The 21,235-nt window shown below is 41.5% G+C and overlaps 1 protein-coding gene across 2 annotated transcripts in view; it reads right to left on the bottom strand.

Moving 5' to 3' along the window:
- Nucleotides 1-19,389, bottom strand: part of PTBP2 (polypyrimidine tract binding protein 2) — an 83,241-nt gene extending 63,852 nt beyond the window's left edge. Inside the window, exons 1-2 of one of the 2 annotated variants that reach the window (XM_065409029.1) lie at nucleotides 19,214-19,389; nucleotides 17,393-17,423 (exon numbers count right to left, since the gene is read on the bottom strand). In XM_065409029.1, the coding sequence (XP_065265101.1) occupies nucleotides 17,393-17,423; nucleotides 19,214-19,389 (207 nt within the window). The remainder of the gene's footprint in view (nucleotides 1-17,392; nucleotides 17,424-19,213) is intronic. The other variant, XM_065409030.1, reaches the window with a different exon arrangement.
- Nucleotides 19,390-21,235: the final 1,846 nt, after the last annotated feature.

Below are 21,235 nucleotides of genomic sequence, written 5' to 3'. Positions count from 1 at the left end.
ATTCGACATAAACGCCTAGTGTAGACCAGGCCTTAGTCTCTAAGGTGCCACAAGTACTCCTGTTCTTTTTTTGAATAATTTTAGTTTGCCTCACACCCTTGTTGATTCTAGATTCTGCTCTACACATTTTGGGGTTCAAACTGGCAACATGATTTGACTTTAAATTTAATAAAAGAAAACAGCAATGAGTCTTGTCAGAGGAAACCATTTTTAATTAGATCAAAAGAATGAACTTAAAACAGACAAAATTGAAAGCCAATTCAGAGAAGCTATGGAACCTTTCCATTATTCACTCTATATAACTATTCTCAAGTACAAAGATGACTGAAATGTAGCAGATGGAACTCACTGAAATGTTTTTTCTTTCTCTTTGAAGATCTAAATTTCTACCCCAATATTTGCTAAGGGGAGGATATCATAGTTTAACATCAAAATTATGGAAATAAAATCATGGAAGACAAGATGGTTGAATTTAAAAAATACCTGCACTTCTGTGCAGTCAGCCCGCCAATATATTTCCACTGAGGGATATTTTACCTCTGTTTGCAATGGACAAAAATAACTAGTGATGGCAGCTATCACAAAAAAAAAAGTAGTTATTTTTACTACTAATTAAACAGATTATACACGGTTGTTTAAAAAAAAACAACACTATGGTAGTTTCTCAAAAAAAAAACACACCCTGTAATATAATATTACTGCATATTTAAGATTTCAGTTTGCTTGTAAGACACAGCCCTTCCCCTACATCCAAAGGGAATTCCCATGCTGCTCACTGTACTGACCTGGATATATTCAGATTCTGTTTTCATTGCTTCATTTGAGGGCAATTACCTGCTCATTCTCATGCCTGAACATAGATGACTCACAGGCCACATCTCTACGAGTGCTGGATCTAGGCACATGCAATTTTGAGTCTAGAAGGCTTTCAAGTCCCTTGCTTCTCATGATTTTTTCTTTTTGTTTTGGAAAGATGGATGCTATTTCAGTCTTGGCAAAGCAACAACTCTTAAAATCATGGAATCCTGATCTGTCTTAAGTAAAAGCCAGAACACTAACCCTAGGAAGGGAAGACTTTGTACAGAACAAACAAACTACTCGATGAACTACTAGTTTACAACTTAAACATGGAGGGTATTAGACCCAGCCTCTTAAATAATCCTGACTCATGCCTGCAAATTCTGTTTTGTCCTTCCTAACTCATCCTGTCCCCCTCAACGCAGTCTTTCACCAGAAATGTGAAGAAAAATATTTAAAGTGTGGTTCTACCCAGAAAAGCAGATGTGTAAGAGTGACATTGTGAGATTCCTCATGCAGGACCAAATTTTCAAAAAGAGATTCAACTGTCAACTTAAGCCTTCAATATGTGACTCCTAAAAGCAATTTACAAACTTCAGAAGCATAAATTGCTTCATGTACTGTAAATCTGAAATATAAAAATTAAAAGAAGTGGAATGTAGGGAATGTTTAACTGTGTATAATACCACTGCACAACAAATACAATCAAATCTTTTAGTTCTTTCAAAAATTACAGGACAAAACTATAGAAAAGGAGGACGAAAGTGCAGTGACTAGCCACAGTGTATAGATCTTTGCTTTAAATGTTGCAACTAATTTAGTATCCATATTATAATTAGTTTCAAAATGGTTTGTCCCAACACGTATTACTTTGAAAATGTATCTAATCTGAATGCCACAGGTTATGTTATACACCTTCCTAGTTTTATCAGGCCATTACAGTCATCAAAATCCCCTGAAGTCTAACCATGAAACCATTCAAGCTGGCAAAAAAATCTATTGTCAACTATTTTTCCCACATCTCCAGAATAATATATTTTAACTATAGTAGAAATCTCTTTCCACATGTAAGAAGCAAAGAATAGAAATAAGAAGCCAATTTGCAAACATTTTTAAAATCTATTACTGCACTTAAAACTTGGCAGCTACCAAGTTTTATTAATTGCCTCGTGAGGACCTGTCAAAAAAATTCTAAAAGTCTAAAAATATATATCCAAAAGTTGTCTGCCCAATTTTTTATTAACTCTTAAGTAGAGAAAAATGTTTCGGAAGTCGATTCTTATACCTAACGTAACAGATTTGTTTAGGTTGAAGAAGGCTTAATAAAAGCATCACTCAAATTTGCAGTCTCCTCTGACAATGGAAATAAACAAAACACGAAGTAAATGGTGTTGACTAAAAAGTCAACAAATGAACAAAACTATCCCTCTATTTCAAACATAGTAGTAAGAGCCAGCACTATCATCTACTCTACTGTGATACAATTAATATCTAAACAGTTTTTAATTACAATCTGGTGAAGGGGATATAATAATTAAAAAAGAAATTCTGTTAACTCTTGGGAGAGATTTTGATTTACCGATGATACATATCTATTTTAAGTAGAGAATAGGACACTTTTTCTGTGATGAAAGAAAGCAGAAAAAATGTTAAATGGTAGTTTTAGTTACATTGTACATTTACCACAGTTAGTCTCAGCCTAGGGGCATATGTCGAGCCATGAGCATAACACCACTGTGAAACACTCAGGGTATGTTTACATTGCAATAAAAGACCCACAGCAGAGCCACAGCTGGCCTGAGTCAATTGACCGGGCTCTGAGACTTGGTGCCACAGGTTTTTTACTGAAGTGTAGATGTACCCTTAACTTCTAACAGCATCTGCAGGCAACTGAAAACTATCAGGATGATGGAGGAGTAGCAGCATTCAAAAACAAGTGTTCAAAATAATCAGTGACTACCATTCCAGTAGCTTGAGTCATTCTTCTTCAGGGAAAGTTTCTTGCAAATCCAAAATATAAAGTGTCTTCAGGCATTTAAAAAAAACATTGTCTCCAGGGATGAAAATACTAAGAGTTTGAGTTAGTATATTGGGGGGAAGGAGAGGGCACAGAACAATAAGCACTCATTTACAGATTTCAATTTGCATGAGAGATAGATATGAATTTAATTAATATTCTCTTGTCACATGATGAATTTTTAGTGAAATACAGCATGCGTATATTTTGGTTATGCTTATTTAGTGAAGAGGAAGTGCATTTATGTATAGACATCTTACCGTACACACTGACCTCAAACAGCAATATCCCCAATCTGCTCCAAAAATAACTAACAGAAGCCAACTCACTTTGTACAGCAACATAGAATCACTAGACTCCCCAAGGCCAGGGCCCCAAGAATACGAGTTACATCTGTACACATTCTCATCCTACCTACAGTCCAAAAGAAATTCCATGCAGGCTCACAGGTATGCTACAAAAATCCCCAGTTTCATCTCTGCCACATCACCATATAGACAAAAGACTTGTCTACACACAGTTTTTTACTGATTTAAATACAATTTAGTTAAATCAGGACAAGAACTGTGCGTAGACCAGCCCAACAACTCCGTATTCCACCAACAAGTGGTAACTCATTGCTGTAATTTGTTTTTAAGTTCACTTGTCTTTCTGTAACTAATTGGACATTACATGCATATGTGTCCTTGTTTGTCCTATAAGTCCTCTCCCTCACTTCTCACCTCAGTTCCCTGTAAGCTGCACGGCCGCGCAGCAGCCTATTTAGTGCCACGCAGGTGCTCAAGGAACCCACCTGGGGACCTGCCGCGGCTGGTGGAGGGGCGTCCCTTCCCCGGCCCCCAGCTAGCCTGGCCCACAATTCGATGCAGCAAGGGCGCAGGGTGCCCCTCCTCTGGCCCCAATTCTGCTGTGGCACGGCACGGGCCAGCCTCAAGCATGGCCAGAGTGGCCCAGACCCAGCCATGGCTGGGAAGCCCAGACCTGTGGTCACTTGCTTTGAGCCAGCAGCCTTATAAAAAGGCAGCCAGTTGCCAACCTAGTGAGCAGTGAACAGAGGAGAACCAACCAAGGAGTTCACCTAGGGATAGAGCCCACAGAGTTTTTGCCTTTCAGGCTTCTGGGAACAGTAAATACCAGGGTGGATAAAAATCAATTATTTAAAAAATAAAATAAATAAAGGTGTTTTTTATTTAAAATTAGATTTTTGATAAGATGCTTTTTGAGGAAAAAACCTATCTAAAGACAGTTTTAATTAAGATACATTATAGCTCAAAAGGTATCTCCTCATGGAAAAGGGATTATAAATTCTATAGTATGAAACAATATATTCATGTAATGTTTAAGAAAAGTTTTGTAAATGAGTTCCAACAGTTCATGGATTAGGGACCCAATTTTATGAGGTTCCAGGGGCTTCTGTATAGATTATTTAGGTTAATCTTTCTATCTACCCAATGGACTCAGTGCTCAATCTAGAAGATACCATTAGAGATGCTTAGTTTTGCAGTTCTCAAACTGGATTTGTGTCACCAGAGATAACACGCTTGTTAACAGCAAAGATATTTTAAATAAATAAATAATATAGAGGTTAGAAAGAACAGACCTCAACCCTATTGTCCCTCTGCAAATTTGTGTACACAGAGTTAATCCCTTACCTCTCTCTAAACGTGCACATTTTCAAAAAGTTCAATGTTGGGGGCAGAATAGATCTGGACAAGGGGAAGAAGTCTGGAGATAAATGTGAGAAGGGAGGGACAGGCAGTAGAAACAAAAGTGAAACTGTTTGAGCAGCATAGTCCAGAAGTCTTGTGGTCTTTCTGAGTGTAGCCTTCTCATTGATTTGAGATCTACTATACCATTCTCTCACTAGAAGGGAAAACCTATAAAGGCAGCAGGCCGTAAGAGAGACCCAGTTTGGAAATATTTTAATGAAGTTCCTCTACCTGTGGGTAAGACAGGCACGCATGCAAAATGCAAACAGTGCAACAAAAAAATGCAAGGCCTGATTACCCGAATGAAACAACATCATGAGAAGTGTTCCTTCTCAGGAGAAAGTTGCGTTGAAGATGATGAAAGGAACATGTCTGAACACACAGGGTCTTCAGGTTGGTAAACTTTTTTATTTCATACTTCTTTCTTAAGGACTGCTTGTCTTCCTTCTGGACTATTCTTGAATTCTCATGTTTGAGAAAAAAAAGTATAGTTGTTACTCTATCGTACTATCATTTTAGATGCAGTTGTGATAAAAAATAAATAGCTGAAATAGGCAGAACTTCCTTTTACAATTTCACCTTTAAAGTAGTACTGAGTGTCAGTGAATGCAATGAGTAATACTAAATGAGCAGTATGGTACTGCATTGACTTATTTTGTTTAGGAGAATCCATCCTCAACATACAGGATTCTGAAGACTATCCACCTTCAAGATCACCATCATTTTCTATAGTTTCAGAGTTATCTGCCAATGATAGTGTTTCAGTCACATCATGTATGTCACATAGCCACAGTATATCACCTGTAGCAAAAAGAAAAAGAAAAAAATCTCCATCATCCAGAAACAACCATAGATAAGTTTGTGATAAGAACCAGCAGATTACAAAAAGAGGTAATTGATGAATAAATTGCCCGGTTTGTTTATGCAACAAACTCTCCTTTCCGTATGATTGAGAACCCACACTTCATTAACATGGTTCAGTCATTAAGACCAGGATACAGTCCACCCAACAGAGTAGATGTCGCAGGCAAATTGCTGGATAAAGTGTATGAAAGAGAAATTGAGCAGTGTGCAATTGTTAACCTGAGTCTTGATGGGTGGAGCAATGTCCACAATGATCCTGTTGTATGTGCTTGTGTGACAACAGAAGAAGGGAATGTCTTCCTTATAGAAACAACTGATACATCAGGAAATGCACATAGAGCAAAATACTTACAAGAAGTAGCAGTAAAAGCTATAACAAACCGTAGAAAAAAATTCAAATGTCTAGTATGCAACTTGGTCACAGACAATACTGCAAATGTATCCAAGATGAGAAGAAATTATTTAGAAGAGAGTCCCAAACTAATAACATACAGTTGCAGTGCTCATTTGATGCACCTCCTAGTCAAAGACTTCAGTATTCCAGAAATAAAGGCTAATGTTGTTGAAATTGCAAAATACTTCCGTAACAACCACTTTGCAGCAGCTGCTCTGAAAAAAGTGGGAGGAACCAACTAACTCTCCCACAAGATGAGCGATGGAACTCAGTAGTGGACTGTTTTGAGCACTATATCAAGAACTGGCCTAATCCAATGACAGTTAGTGCCATTTATTTTTTCACGATTTTGTTCACAGTCACAGCCAAAGTTCTCAACATTGGGCTTAAGAGAAATGTTTGAACACATGCCGAGTATCCTGAAGCCTATTTCCGTAGCCTTGAACAAAATGCAGGGAAATAGCTGTTTTATTGCTGACGCTGTTGAAATTTGGAAGGAACTGAGTGAGATCTTAAAAAGAGAAATATGCAATGACAGTTAAATCACAAACATTAAAAAAACGAATCAGACAAGCACTATCTCCAGCTCATTTTCTTGCAAATATTCTCAATACCAGGGTCAAACCTTAACTGCTGAAAAAAGGAGTTAGCTATCACATGGACATGCAGCAATCGTCCCTCAATAATACCAACTAATAAACTTCAGAGCTAAGGGTGAACCATTCAAGAAATATATGTTTGCTGATGTTTTAAAGAAAGTCACACCAGTGAACTGGTGGAATTCACTTAAGCACTTGGATTCAGAGACTGTGGAAGTGATAATCTCACTTTTAAAAGCAGTAGCTTCTTCTGCCGGTGTAGAAAGAATATTTTCTTCCTTTGGACTAATTCATTCCAAATTGAGAAATTGTTTTGGATTTGAAAAAGCAGGAAAGCTTGTTTTTCTTTTCCAGATTATGAACAAACAGGAAAATTAAAGTGAAGACAACTGAGTTAGCTGCAGAAGCCAATATTTTAACTCTCTCATGTTGACCTGGCTGACAGTCTATTTAATTTTTTTTTTTAATTCATTTAACTATTTTAAACAATTTTAACAAAAATACAAACCTGATTTTAAAAACACTTGAATGTTTAACTACATTCAAAAATTCATATGCTTATTTTGTTAAAATATTATATGTTTGTTGTTGTTTTAGTTAAACGTCTGGTGATGTTCTCCTCATAATACAGCATGGCAAGAAAAATCCTCCAAATATTAATGATTAGCCTGTTGAATTTGAGATAGTTCACCTCCCAATGACTTCATAAATATCTGCTTCAATTACCTTTGGTAAAATGAAATAACCAAACAATCATTCATTTTCTGATATAGCTGTAAAACTAACCTAAAAAGTTTTCAAGATAAATCACTTTAAAAATGTATAGTATGTACCTTCTAAAAATGAAACCTACACCTATCTCTGAGTTGTGAAGAATATGTATTAAGGTTATAACAACCAACAAGAATGCACTTTTATGTAGAAATCCATGATTAGTCAGGAAGACTCGATTTAGTGATTTAAATCAAATCCACCCTGGTAAATACATCATCTGAAGAGGCTTGTGATACATTACAAGGAAAAAAATGTGGGTAGTGAGAGATCAGCTGCACAGGATGTGTCATATTTATCTTTCTCCCAGAGGATAGAAGCGACTTCATCTGCACAAAGTGCAAGCTGATCTCCATGCTGCAAGAAAAGGTTAAAGGACTGGAGGCCAAAGTATCGACCCTGCACTGCATCGGAGAAAATGAAGACTTCCTGGACAGAAGTCAAGATTTGATACTGCAGGCACAGTATGCCCAAGAATCGGAGACAGAAGTGCAGGGGGGACTGAAGAACAGGGAAGAAAACTGCCAGCGTGAGACCTCCAGAAGAAGGAGAGCCAATATACCCCCAACTCATATAGAAGCAAACAACTGCTTTTAGGCTCTCTGCACAGGTACTCCTGTTGAGAATGCCTTGGAAGAGTCATCTGAAGGAAGGTAGCAGGAGACCCCATTGACCAGAAGGCATGGGATGCATTGTCATAGGGACAGGGGTTCCATGACCACCAGTCCCAAGAGGCGGAGAAGGGTGGGGGTGGTCAGGGACTCCCTCCTAAGCAGGACAGTCATCTATCTGCCATCTGGGACCAGGAATCCTGTAGAAGTGTGCTGCTTGCCTGGAGCTAGAATTCAGGATGTGACAGAGAGTCTTCCGAGATTCATCAAGCCCTCGGACCTCTACCCCTTCCCACTTATCCACGTGGACACCAACAATACTGCCAAGAATGACCTTGAGTGGATCACTACATGACTCTGGGAAGAAGGATAAAAGAGTTTGGGATGCAAGTAGTGTTCTCATCCATCCTCCCTGCTGATGTTCCAGGAAAGAGGATTACTGTACTGGGATGAGCTCCATCTACCAAACACTGAGAAAAGCATCTTTGGACATTGTCTGGCTAACCCAGTAAGGAGAGCTTGAAACTAGGTCTGATGGGGTATGGTGACAAAAAAAAGGCCAATTCACATATAAGCTCAAGTAATGAAGTCAAGGGGAAGGGGCTAAATTCTGGAGAAGGGACTAGAAACCACAACTGCATTAAGGAGGCAAGGAGAAAAGCAACAGGACAGTCTTCAAAATATCTTCGATGTCTGTATACCAATACAAGGAGTATGGGGATCAAGCAGGATGAACTGGAAGTCATGGTATATGTTGAAAATTATGACTTAATTGGCATTATACAGAGACTTGGTGGGACAACTCCCATGACTGGAGTACCAGCACTGAGGGATATTGCTTGTCCTGGAGGACAGGAATAGGAAAAAAGGAGGAGGTGTTGCACTGTATGTCAAGAATGTATATACTTGCTCTAAGGTCCAAGAGCAAGTGAGCGGCAAACCTACTAAGAGTGTCTGGGTGAAGATAAAAAGGGAAAAGAATAGTAGCGATGTTATGGTGCGGGTCTATTATAGACCACCAAATCAGGAGAAGGAAGTGGACGAGGCATTCTACAAGCAGGTAACAAGATTAGCGAAGATGAGCTAGTATTAATAATTTAACTTTCCTGATATCTGTTAGAAGACTATTTCAGCAAAGCATAATATGTCCTGCAAGTTCTTAGCATGTGTAGGGAACAACTTTCTGATTGAGAAAGTTGAAGAAACCAGGAGGGGGTCATCCATTTTGGATCTGGCGTTGACCAACAGGGATGAATCAGTTGTGAACATGAAGGTGGTCAGGAATTTGGAAGGAAGCGATCAGGATTTCATAGAATTTGAGATCCTAAAGAAAGGAGGACATAAGAACAGCAAAACAAGGGCACTAGATTTCAGAAAGGCAGATTTCAACCAACTCGGAGAAATGATAGGCAAGGTGCCATGGAAAGACCAATTAGGAAGAAAAGGAGTCAAAGGGGGCTGATGATTCCTAAAAGATGTAATATTAGAGGCTCAACATCAAGCTATCCCTATGCAGAGGAAAGATAAGAAGAGCCACAGGAGGTCAATGTGGCTGCATCAGGAACCTTTTAGCTATGTAAAAACCAAAAGGGATACATACAGGAAATGGAAGCAAGGGCATGTCACCAAGGAAGTATACATGGGAATAGTGTGAGCATATAGGGACAAAAGCCAAGGCAAAGACTGAGTTACAGCAGTCAAGAAATGAGAGAGACAACAAGAATTGGCTCTACAAATATGTCATACAACAAAAGAAAGATCATGAATGGTGTGGGCCCACTGCTCAATGGAGAAGGTGAATTGGTAACAGAAGATTATAGGAAGGCAGAGCTGCTCAATGCCTACTTTGTTTCAGTCTTCTCACAATAACTTCATTAGTTGTCCAGTCATATTATCATTGCCAATAAAGGGGAAGGAATGCAGATAAGGATAAGTAAATAATACATCAGATCTTCTGACTAATCTGAATGAACTCAAGTCAGCAGGGCCTGATGCTGTTCACTTCAGGGTGCTGAAGGAATTAACTGAAGAAATCTCGAAGCCACAGACAATAAAATTTGCAAACTCATAGATGACAGGAGAGGACCTGGAAGATGGGAGAAGGGCTAACGGAGTGCCCATCTTTAAAAAGGGAGAAAAGGAGGAGCTGGGGAACTACAGACCAGTCAGCCTGCCCTCGATACCTGGGAAGCTACTAGAGCAATGTATAAAACATTTAATTTGTATAGTCCTGCGTGGATACAAAAAGGTGTATCTGCGTCTGATCTGCAAAAATTGTCCGCGGATAGCTGGGGATTTGCAGGGCTCTAAACAGCTCCACAGGTCAGGGCGCAGCAATGACACAGGACTGCGTCAAGCCCCCAACCGCCCACTCCAGAACTACTTCTCCCCAGAGACCTCCTGCCCTGCCACCCGCTCTACCCCTGCCGTACCCACTCTGGGCAGGGAGGCTACAATTCTGGGCCCTTCTATGCAGTGCCGCCCTCCCCATGGTGGGCTCGGACACCCCTGTGCAGTTGCGGAGGCTCTAATGCACGCAGCTATAGCTGCCTGCTCATTTAAAGAACAACCACACCTTCAAAATGGCACTTTGCTCACTGCCTTCTGGGAGCTGTAGTTTACCTCCTCCTTCCGAGCAAGCTGACGACTACAACTCCCAGAATGCCCAGCACGTTGCTGCGTGATTCAGAGAGCCAAGCTGGAGTCTGCAGGCTGGGTGACAGCCATTCTGTTCGGGTGAGCATGTGCTGCAGAGCCCTGTGCGGATACAAAATTTGTATTCACATCCAAGTTATGATCTGCAAAAATGGTCTGCGGATATCCGTGGATACAAAGCAGACAGCTTCAGATTTGCAGGGCTCTATTAATTTGTAGATACCTGGAAGATGAAGGGGTAATCACTAGTGGCCAAAATGAATTCACTAAGAACAAATCATGCCAAACTAATTTGATTTCCTTCTTTGACGGGGTAACTGGTTTGGTGGATAGGAGGAATGCAGTGGACATATATACATGGACTTTAGCAAGGCTTTTGACACAGTTCCACATAACATTCTGGTAAGTAAGCTGGAGAAATGCAGACTCAGTGAAACTACCATTAAGCAGATACATAATTGGTTAAAGGACCTGGATGTAGGATCAAATTTGCAGATGACAAAGCTGGGTGGGGAGGTTACAAACACTTTGGAGGGTAGAGCTAAAATTCAAAGGGATCTTGATAAATTGGAGAACTGGGCTATAAACAACAAAATTAAATTCAACAAAGCTAAATGTAAGGTGCTACACTTAGGGAAGAAAAAACAAATGCACAAATACAGAACGGCAGATAACTGGCTTGGCAGCAGCACCGCTGAAAAAGATCTGGGAGTTGTGGTGGATCACAACCTCAACATGAATCAACAGTGTGATGCTGTTGCAAAAAAAGCAAATGCAATTTTAGATTGCATTAACAGAGGCATAGCATGCAAGTCACAGGAGGTGATAGTACCTCTCTACTCGGCGCTGGTGAGGCCTCAGCTGGAGTACTGTGTCCAATTTTGGTCACCAAGGTATAGAAAGGATGTGGAGAAACTTGAAAGGATCCAGAGGTATGTGACAAAGATGATCAAAGGGCTGGAATGCAAACCATATGAGCAAAGGCTGAAGGAACTGGGTATGTTTAGCTTAGAAAAGATGAGGCTGAGGTGGGAGGGGACATGAGAGCATTCTTCAAATATTTGAAAGGCTGCCATAAAAAAAAGAGAGAGAAAAACTGTTCTCTCTTGTCACAGAGGGCAGGACAAGAGGCAATGGGTTCAAATTACAGCACAACAGATGTAGATTAAATCTCAGGAAAAACTTCCTAACTGTAATAACAATAGGACAATGGAACGGACTGCCTACGGAGCTCGTGGAAACTCCTTCACTGGAGGTTTTCAAAAGAAGGTTGGATAGCCACTTGTCTTGGATAGTTTAGACTCAACAAATCCTGCATCTTGGCAGCAGATTAGACTAATGACCTTGTGGGCCCCTTATGCTCTATGATTCTATGACATGTTCAATGAGATCCTGCAAGCCCGTGCTGCATTGGATCATGAGCACAGGGCCTGGAGGATGAACATTGTAGACAGTCTGGAGAAGGAAAGAGTGGTAGAGGAGAAAAGCCCAGGAGTACCAGCAGGAAAAAGGAGAGGGAGATGTACCAGGACATAATGGGGCTTCTCAGGCAGCAAACACAGATCCTGCAGACTCTGGTGGACCTGCGGGTTCAACAACCCCGGATTTGCCTCCCTCTGCAGCCCATTGAGAACTCAATATTGGGATCTCCCTATACCTTCTCTTCCTCCTCCACCAACATTCCACATGGCATCAAAGGTCAATGCACTCTCCCTACCACTCCGCCCTGGGAGACATTAAAGACAACACAGCTTCACATACACTGACTTGCGAAAGCCATGGTAGATATATGTGGTAGCTGAAATGGACATCAACGTTCTTTCCTCTTGAAAAGTTCTGTTCTATTAATTTAGAAAGTTTTATTAAATTTTCAATTTATTTGTTTTAAAATTGCAGTGGTTCTTTTGCACTGATTTTGTTACATAATACAATTCTATTATTTGGAACATAATTCATCTTTATTAATTCACAACATATGCTGCTGAGTGCTCAGCAATTCAGAAAGCAACCAATTACCTGTTACTGCACTGTATCACACAACTCAGAGGATCAGTCACAAACAAAAATAATAGGTGAGCTGACAATGTTATATTCCTACATGTACAGTAATCACCACACAATTCTTACCAGGCCACAAAAGAGCAGGGCCAGATAGAGAATACTACAACGCCACACATTACTCCACTCACTGTTAAAATTGCCTTTCAAAGCCTCCCTGAGCTGTATAGCTCCATGTTCATCTCTTCTAATAGCCCTGTTCAAATTCAGCAGACAGCCACTCCACCTCTGCCCTCCATCCCGGCAGAAACTTTTCCCCTTTTGCTTCACAGATATTAAGCAGGACACAGCAGGTAGCTGTGGGATATAAACATTGGGATATTTTTCTCCCTGAGGTCCAATCTTGTGAGTCGGCAACACCAGCGACCCTTCAAATGACCAAATGCACATTCAACTGTCACTCAATACCTGCTGAGCCAGTAGTTGAATCGTTCCTTGGTGCTGTCGAGGTGACCAATCTATGGCTTCATGAGCCAGGGGAGCAAGGGATTGGTATTTCAATATTGCCAGTGGCAATTCGCCAGTAGGGAAAGAGTCCATGCTTGTAGCTTTCTGAACAGTCCTGTGTTCTTAAAGATGTGAGTGTCACGCACCTTCCTGGATCGGACACTGATGCTGGTGAAGCGTCCCAGTGATCCACCTATGCTTGCATAATCATAGAAAAGTAGCCCTTTCTATTGATGTACTCAGTGGCAACATGGTCTGGTGCCAAAATAGGAATATGCATGCCATCTATTGCTCCACCACAGTTCGGGAACCCCACAGCTGCAAAGCCATCCAGTATGTCCTGCACATTACAGAGTCACAATCCTGTACAGCATGAGGCATTTAAAAGCTCTGTACACTTGCATGGCAACAGCCACCGCGGTGAATTTCCTGACTCCAAATTGATTTCAGACAGGTAACAATCTGGTGTTCCACTTGTGAGCTCCACTCACTTCTCCACTGTCAGTGCAGCTCTCATTTTGGTGTCTTGTGCTGAAGGGCTGGGGTAAGCTCCCTACACAGATCCAGGGACATGGCCTTGTACATCCAAAAGTTCCGCAGCCACTGCTCATCATCCCAAACTTACATTACGATGCGATCCCACCAGTCAGTCAGTGCTTGTTTCTCAGGTCCAGAAGTGGTGCTCCACCTTCTCCATCTGTTCCATGCACACCATTCAATTGATTCTTGCTATGTCCCATGACAATCTGCCCTCCAAGGAATCATTTCCCCCCCCCCCCCAATTCAGGTCTTCTTGCGGCTCTGCAAATACTACAGGATCGTGGAACCCTGTACTTGCAATGCTCCTGACAATAGTGCAGAACTGTGCAGGCTTCATGCTTCTGTCTGAGATGGCAGACAGCAAGGAGGGACACGTGGGTTTGTGGGATTTTGAAAAAAAGACACGAAAATTATGGGATACACATACAATTATGGGATGGAGACAGTTGTAAACTGGGACATTGACCCATGCTCCTAGTCACCCCATGCGACTCGTTTTGGCCCCATCATGCATTGCCAAAACTCCCCAAAAAACTAGCGAGCTGGATAGTGTCTAGTTGCACAGTGAGACTGCCTACCCATTGTGCACTGCACTCTGCATTGACACAAGCACTCCTAGTGAATACATGCACTGCCAGCACAAGGAGCCAAGTATGCACGTGCATAAGCGATGTACGAACTGCGGCAGCTGTATGCTGATGTAACTTGAGTAAACATAAATTTTTAGTGTAAACATAGCCTTAGTCAGGCTCACTTATAAGAACGGCCATACTGGATCAGACCAATCGTCTATCTAGCCCGGTATCCTGTCTTCTGACAATGGCGAATGCCAGATGCTTCAAAAGGAATGAACAGAACAGGGCAATTATAGAGTGATTCATCCCGTTGCCAAGTGCCAGTTTATGGCAGTCAGAGGCTTAGGGACACCCAGAGAATGGGGTTGTGTCCCTGACCATCTTGGCTAATAGCCTTTGACGGGTCCATCCTCCATGAACTTATCTAATTGTTTTTTGAAGCCAGTTATACTTTTGGCCTTCACAACATACCCAGCAATAAATTCCAAAGGCTGACTGTGCGTTGTGTGAAGAAGTACTTCCTTTTGTTTGTTTAAACCTGCTGCCTATTAATTTCATTGGGTGACCCCTGGTTCTTGTGTTATGTGAAGGGGTAAATAACACTTCCTTATTCACTTTCTCTACACCATTCATGATTTTATAGACCTTAGTTGCCTCTTTTTTAAGACTAACAGTGCCATTCTTTTTAATCTCTCCTCATATGGAAGCTGTTCCATACCCCAATCATTTTTGTTGCCCTTCTCTGTCTTTTCCATTTCTAAGATACCTTTTTTGAAATGGGGCAATCAGAACTGTACACAATAGCTATGGGCACTCCATAGATTTATATAGTGGCATTATATTTACTGTCTTATTATCTATCCCTTTCATAATGGTTTCTAAAGTTTTTAACTTTTTTGACTGCCATTGCACATTCAGCTGATGTTTTCAGGGAACTAATCACAATGACTCCAAGAGCTCTTTCTTGAGTGGTAACAGCTAATTTTAGACCCCATCATTTTGTATGTATCGTTGGGATAATATTTTCCAATATGTATTACTTCGCATTTATCAACACTGAATTTCATTGGCCATTTTGTTGTCCAATCTCCCAGTTTTGTGAGATTCCTTTGTAACTCTTCGCAATCTGTTTTGGATTTAACTATTTTAAGTAATTTTATATCATCTTCAAACTTTTCCACCTCACTATTTACTGCTTTTTCCAGATCATTTACAAATACCTTGACCAGCACTAGTCCCAGTACAGATCTCTCAGGGACACCAATATTTACCTCTCTCCATTCTGAAAATGGACCATTTATTCCTACTCTTTGTTTCCCATCTTTCAGCCAGTTACTGATCCATGAAAGGACGTTCCCTCTTATCCAATGACTACTTAGCTTATTTAAAAGGCTTTAGTGAGGGACCTTGTCAAAGACTTTCTGAAAGTCCAAGTACACTATTCCACTGGTTCACCCTTGTCCACATGCTTGTTGACCCCCCCTCAAAGAATTCTAATATGTTGTTGAGGCATGTTTTCCCTTTACAAAAGCCAGGTTAACTCTTCCCCAACATATCACGTTCATCTATATTTCTGTTCTTCACTATAGTTTCTTTTTTTTTTTTTTTTTTTTTTTTTAATAATGGAGATATCCCATCTCCTAGAACTGGAAGGGACCTTGAAAGGTCATCGAGTCCAGCCCCCTGCCTTCACTAGCAGGACCAAGTACTGATTTTGCCCAGATCCCCAAGTGGCCCCCTCAAGGATTGAACTCACAACCCTAGGTTTAGCAGGCCAATGCTCAAACCACTGAGCTATCCCTCCCCCCAATCTGCCTGAAGTTAGGCTTAATGGCTTGTAATTGCTTTCTTCAAAGACTAGCTCTTATTCTGTACTTTCCCTGTCTGTGCAAATAGATCCTTTTTCCCTTTAAAAACACATACCACAAAGTCTATCTTCAAGAAAAAATGGTGAGGTACATACCGCTAACACTATCAAGTACCCATGACTATTTCCCTGTCTATATATTACTCTAGATTTCTGATCTAATTTTTGAGGCTTGTTCTCTAAAGGCTCCTCCCTTTAGGATTGTTGTAGTTTCCTAATCTTGCTTAAGCTCATGACACTACATTTTTCAGGTAAACAAAATAAATATCCCCACTGAAATGTTTACATTTCATAGGCAGGTGGATAGCAGGAAATTTCACATTTATTTTAAAACACACTTCAGATACGTGGCCTCAATTTGCTCTGAACATGTCACATCAACAGTTACACTTATCAACATGAACAACAACTTAGAATTCTAAGAATGTGATGGTCTTACAATGAAGGAAAGTGTTGCCTTTAAGTACCCAGGATGTAAAACAAAGGATCTCTAACAGAATTTGCACAATCCTTTCAAACAATGCATGATTTAACAGGAATTATTTCATTATACATGATTCAGGGCATTCCCTAAGAGACTGATACCGAAAGGGGTTAGAGTGCTGAAATTGTACAATTTAGTTGTTTCTAGTACAGCTGGAACTTTATTTTATGGAGTGCTACTTTCAAGAGTCTACTTCATAATGAAAGAATTTTGCTGTGTTCACTTCCATAATCCCAAATATGCTCTTCAACAAGTAATATACACACACTAGACAACTCTCTCATCTGTTCATAAATTGTGCACCTGTGGCAACATATTTGTCTGTATAGTTCCAGGCTAGCCCTGTGCCATTGTTCCCTTCATGATAACTATATTTTTGTCGCATCCAGCTCCTACGAAGTATTGATCGTATTCCTGAATGCAAAATTCATTTCAAGAGTGAAAGAATCAGAGGGCTAACTGAAATTAACTATATGAAAGTTCTCCAGTTATAAGAAGTGTACCAATGAGGAAATGGGAGTTTGGGGGTAAAAAAAAACAACAACAACAAAAAACAGCAAACTTCTGCTCTCAGATCTGCAGGTCAAAACTTCATTCCCATATTCTGCTCCAATTATAGGTATCCAGTTCTTGTTGGCCTCATTTGGAGTTTTTTGCAGGTAGGGAGAGGGGAAAATATCAGCTTTTAAGGTCATCATGCAGCAGTGAGAACAGAACATTGCCCAAACATTATTTCTGAGAGAATACATCTGTTGGAATAATCTTTAGAATAAATTATATCACTATATTAATCTGCCATCCACGTGACTGGTCTTGATAACAAATTCTCTCATTTCTAGTCAGTTTCCAACTTAAAGTTTTCTGTTTATTAAAGCATATCCCGATGACAAAATGTCAGCTGACAATCACTTATTGAAGTCTTGCAGCTCACTTCAACTCCACAAATTAACATATATCATATTAACAGGTTGCCAGTTTAGCATCAGCTAGCTTCACATCCTACCTTCACGCCAACTGCAACATCAGTGACAATGCTGTAAAGAAAACAAGAAACCTGATTTAATAGTAAGAAACATGTCTGAGTTTTCAAGCCACAGATTGACTCTCAAAATAAATGATTTCCCCATAAAACTGAACTCTTAATAGATTTTAATTAACTTTAGTATTTAGAAATTAAAATAGCAAAGACCGACCCCTCAAAAGAGGAGAGGGGTCAACAAAAAACAAAACAGGAATGGGAGTGGGCTCAAAGGTTCAAAATAAAAGACATCCAGAAGGCACACTGAACAGAGAATCCCAGAGAGTGCCCACAGCTACAAAAGGTGTCCATGATGTCAGTGAACACTACCCAAAGAAGCTCTGTCTGGACACAGGACTTAAGAAGTGAGAGGAATTAGATCCCACAGTCAGAGAACCCACCCCATCCAGCCTCCTCCTTCTAGAGTCTGATAGATATCCATTTTGGCCAATGCCAGAAAGTCTGAAGAGGAAGTCTCTGGACTTTGTGGGACAATGGATAGACTGAGAATAGGAGGATTTAAGGACAGGTGTAGTACATAAGATACCTTTCTGTTCATTCTTTAACAGTGATCCCTACAGAACAGTTCAGGGCAGAAAGCGATTAATACTATTTCTGAACTGAAAAAGATGACCACATTGAAGGCTAGCGCCTACAAATGGCACCCTACACCCATGTGGAACAACAGCACAGACATGCTCTTATGCAGATCCATTTGCAGAATCTAGCATTGGGTAGGCAGAATATAACAACCCAAAACAGAATATAGCCAGGATACCCTAATTAACACAAGTATCATAAAATATTAAAAACAAAACGTGATAAGTAAAGCATGCCACTTCCATGGGTATCAATTTGTGAGTAGCACAAAGGATTGACTTTTTAGACAGGGTTTGTAACACCAACATTATGCTGACAAGCAACCATAAAAAGACTTTAAAATCACATTACCAATAGGTTATACATTTATCACACAAACACAAGAGATTGTTTAATTGGTTTCAAAAGAGGGAGGAAAGTTAAATGAGGGCTGTAAGATGCTGCACAAGTACAAGTGTTTATGCTGACAGTAGCTATAAACACCAGCGGTGGTTCCCAGCCCCAATGAAAAGAGGGCCTTGTGTATAACTACCCACCCAAGCTCCCTGCCACGAATGAAGGCCCTTGCTGTCCCATATGGTTGACGCCTGCAAACCCTTCCCTACTTAGGCTTTTACTGCCTGTCTCCAGTATACACAAAGGCATCTTTCTACCTTAAATAAAAAAAAAGCCAGAGGGCTATTAAACAGCTATTGAAAACAAAAGAGCTTGACATCTGCCTCCTCCTGCTGCTGCTGCTACTCCTCCTCCTCCTCTCTGGCCAGCTCCAAAACAAGCAGGGGTCTTGTTCAGAGCGTTTCCCCTAACCCCACAAATGAGGGGGAGGGAATAAGAGGGAGGGAATGGGGGCACACACACACACACCCACCATTGAGAGGGCCACAGAATGAACAGGACGCTAAGTAAGGGCTCACACAGCCCTAGGTGAGTCAGGAACGGACCCTCCCCAGCCCCGCATCTGAGTCCGTGTTATGCAGAAGCTCCCCCCACCTCCTCCATCCTCACTGGGCCCCAGTCGGTCTCCAGTTCCCTCACAGGGAGGATGCAGGAGCTAATCCCCGTTATTCAGTGGGGTGTGCTGGGCACCCTGCTCCTCCCAGACACCCGCGGGGTGGAGAGCGAGCCCCGCTCTGCCCAGCCCCCAACGGGAAGGCGACAATAAACCGGCGGCGGCGGCACCCGCTCCCCCACCGCCCCGTTACTCACCCGTCCATCGCCGAACAAGACAAAGCGCTGGCGAGCAGGGCAGGGAGCCGCGCAGGCAGCGAGCGGAGAGAGGCAACGAGAAAATGGCGGCCGGGCCCCCACGGAAACCGCCGAAGGTTGCCGAGTGCCAGGCTCTGCTCCCCATCAGATTGGGCTCCCTCGTTGTCACTGGGCATGCCCGTGCGCTGTGCGCATGCTCAGTAGCAGCAGCTACTGGCGCTTCTGCGATGCCCCTCGTCACCTGCCTGTCTGAGCCAAACTATTCCCCCCGCGGGGGCCAAAGCAGGCAGGACAAGCAGGGCGGTTTCCTAGCCTTGCTGCCCACAAGGCCCACTCCTAGGCCCATCTCCCACGTCACATTCATCTCCCAGCCCTGCTGACTGGAGGCCCGCTTTTTGGAGGGAAATTCTTTGACTGTTTCCCTCAAAGTCTGGCTCCTTTAGCTGGGGAGAGACTCCTCAGCCCGGCTGCGCCTGAGAAGCGAAACTTGCCAGATCTGATGCCCCGGGACTTGGATTGGATGCCCCAGGCTCCAGCCCTGGTGCCAGGCTTCACTTGTTGCAGGAAGAGACTGTCCAAACTTGGTGCTGCATCTCCTTCATTTCTGGGGCCAGAGGGGGAGTAATTAAAGCCTTTCTCTTCTTGTAATGGAAAATTTTGGAGAGGAATTGCCATCAGTAGTCCATCTTCTGTAGTATCCTGCCTCTCCAGTTGGCCAGTGCAGGGTCCTTCAAAGGAAATTATTACCTCTCATAATGCACCTAATTGTGCAACAGAATTCCAAAGGATAGGAAAGAAATTCTTCCTGTTTTAAATTGAGAGCCATTAGCTTATGCCCTGAAACATGAGCAAGGAAAAGATAGACATGTTATTGCACACAATATAATAATCACAGCTAGTGCAGTTAATCCTAGATATCAACCACTCTTAAGACCCCTGATGAACAAAAAAGCAAAACCATCAAGCATGCTATAATATGTTCCCCCTCCCCCCCTCCAAGCAATTAAAGATTGCACACAATGGCTCATACTTCCCTTGGGGTTAGGGTTCCCCCTTCAAAGCTGATAACAAATATACTTTAATTGGTATTAAGATGAACATATAATTTCCTCATGGCCACAACAGTCCTGAAATGTTGGACATTGCAGGATTTGGGCCTAAATCTAAAGTAGGTATATTTATACTACAAGGCCATTTAGTAGCATGTTTGGTTTCACAATGTTGCAAACTCTCTCTGTTTTAGCATGAGTCTTGCAATATTTGATATTTTACTTATATCCAAGGCTCCTGGAGATGGCTGATTATGGGAGAATCTCAGCTTTCATTTCTTTGAAAAAAAACATAAAAGTTTCTAGCCTTTGTGTTTATGGAGAAAAGCTTTAAAAATGTGAACCAAACATATGATAAGAGCTCAGAAACCAGCAGGGAAATAAATAGAACTCAACATGCATTTTGTTAAAAAAAATATATATGTATTCTCATGATTTTTAAGCCAATCTCATGATTTCCTGGGTCCTACCTCATGGGTTTGGTAGGGACGTGCTGGCCACCACTTCCTGCAGCTCCCATTGGCCGGGAACGGCGAACCACGGCCACTGGGAGCTGCAGCCGGTCAATGTAAACAAACTGTCTTGCAGCCCGCAGGTTGCCCACCCCGGTCTACACTACAAAGTTAAGTTGACATAAATTGCCTTGCATCAACCTACTGATGCATGTGTCTACATTAAATTTGTCTGTGACCAGCATAAATATTCTGTTATGTTGATAGAGTAAAATCACTTCCCCAAACAGCATAGAGCCTTGTTCAACCTACTGTGATAGATGTAGTGTAAGTGTAGACACTGTATGACCAGTGTCAAACCAAACAGTCCTCCAGCCACTATCCCACAATGCCCCAGTCCCCACGACAGTGACCACTCTGCTCATGATTTAAAACTCCACAGTTGAGGGGTCACATATACTGAAAGCCTTCCCCCCACCCTTTCAAAACTTTTTTTTAAATGTACTTTGCTTGTTGCCCAC

Source organism: Emys orbicularis, chromosome 8, assembly GCF_028017835.1.
Source record: "Emys orbicularis isolate rEmyOrb1 chromosome 8, rEmyOrb1.hap1, whole genome shotgun sequence".
NCBI classification, from domain to species: Eukaryota; Metazoa; Chordata; order Testudines; family Emydidae; genus Emys; species Emys orbicularis.
Note: the sequence above shows the minus strand (reverse complement) of the source record. Positions and strands in the feature narration are given on the sequence as shown.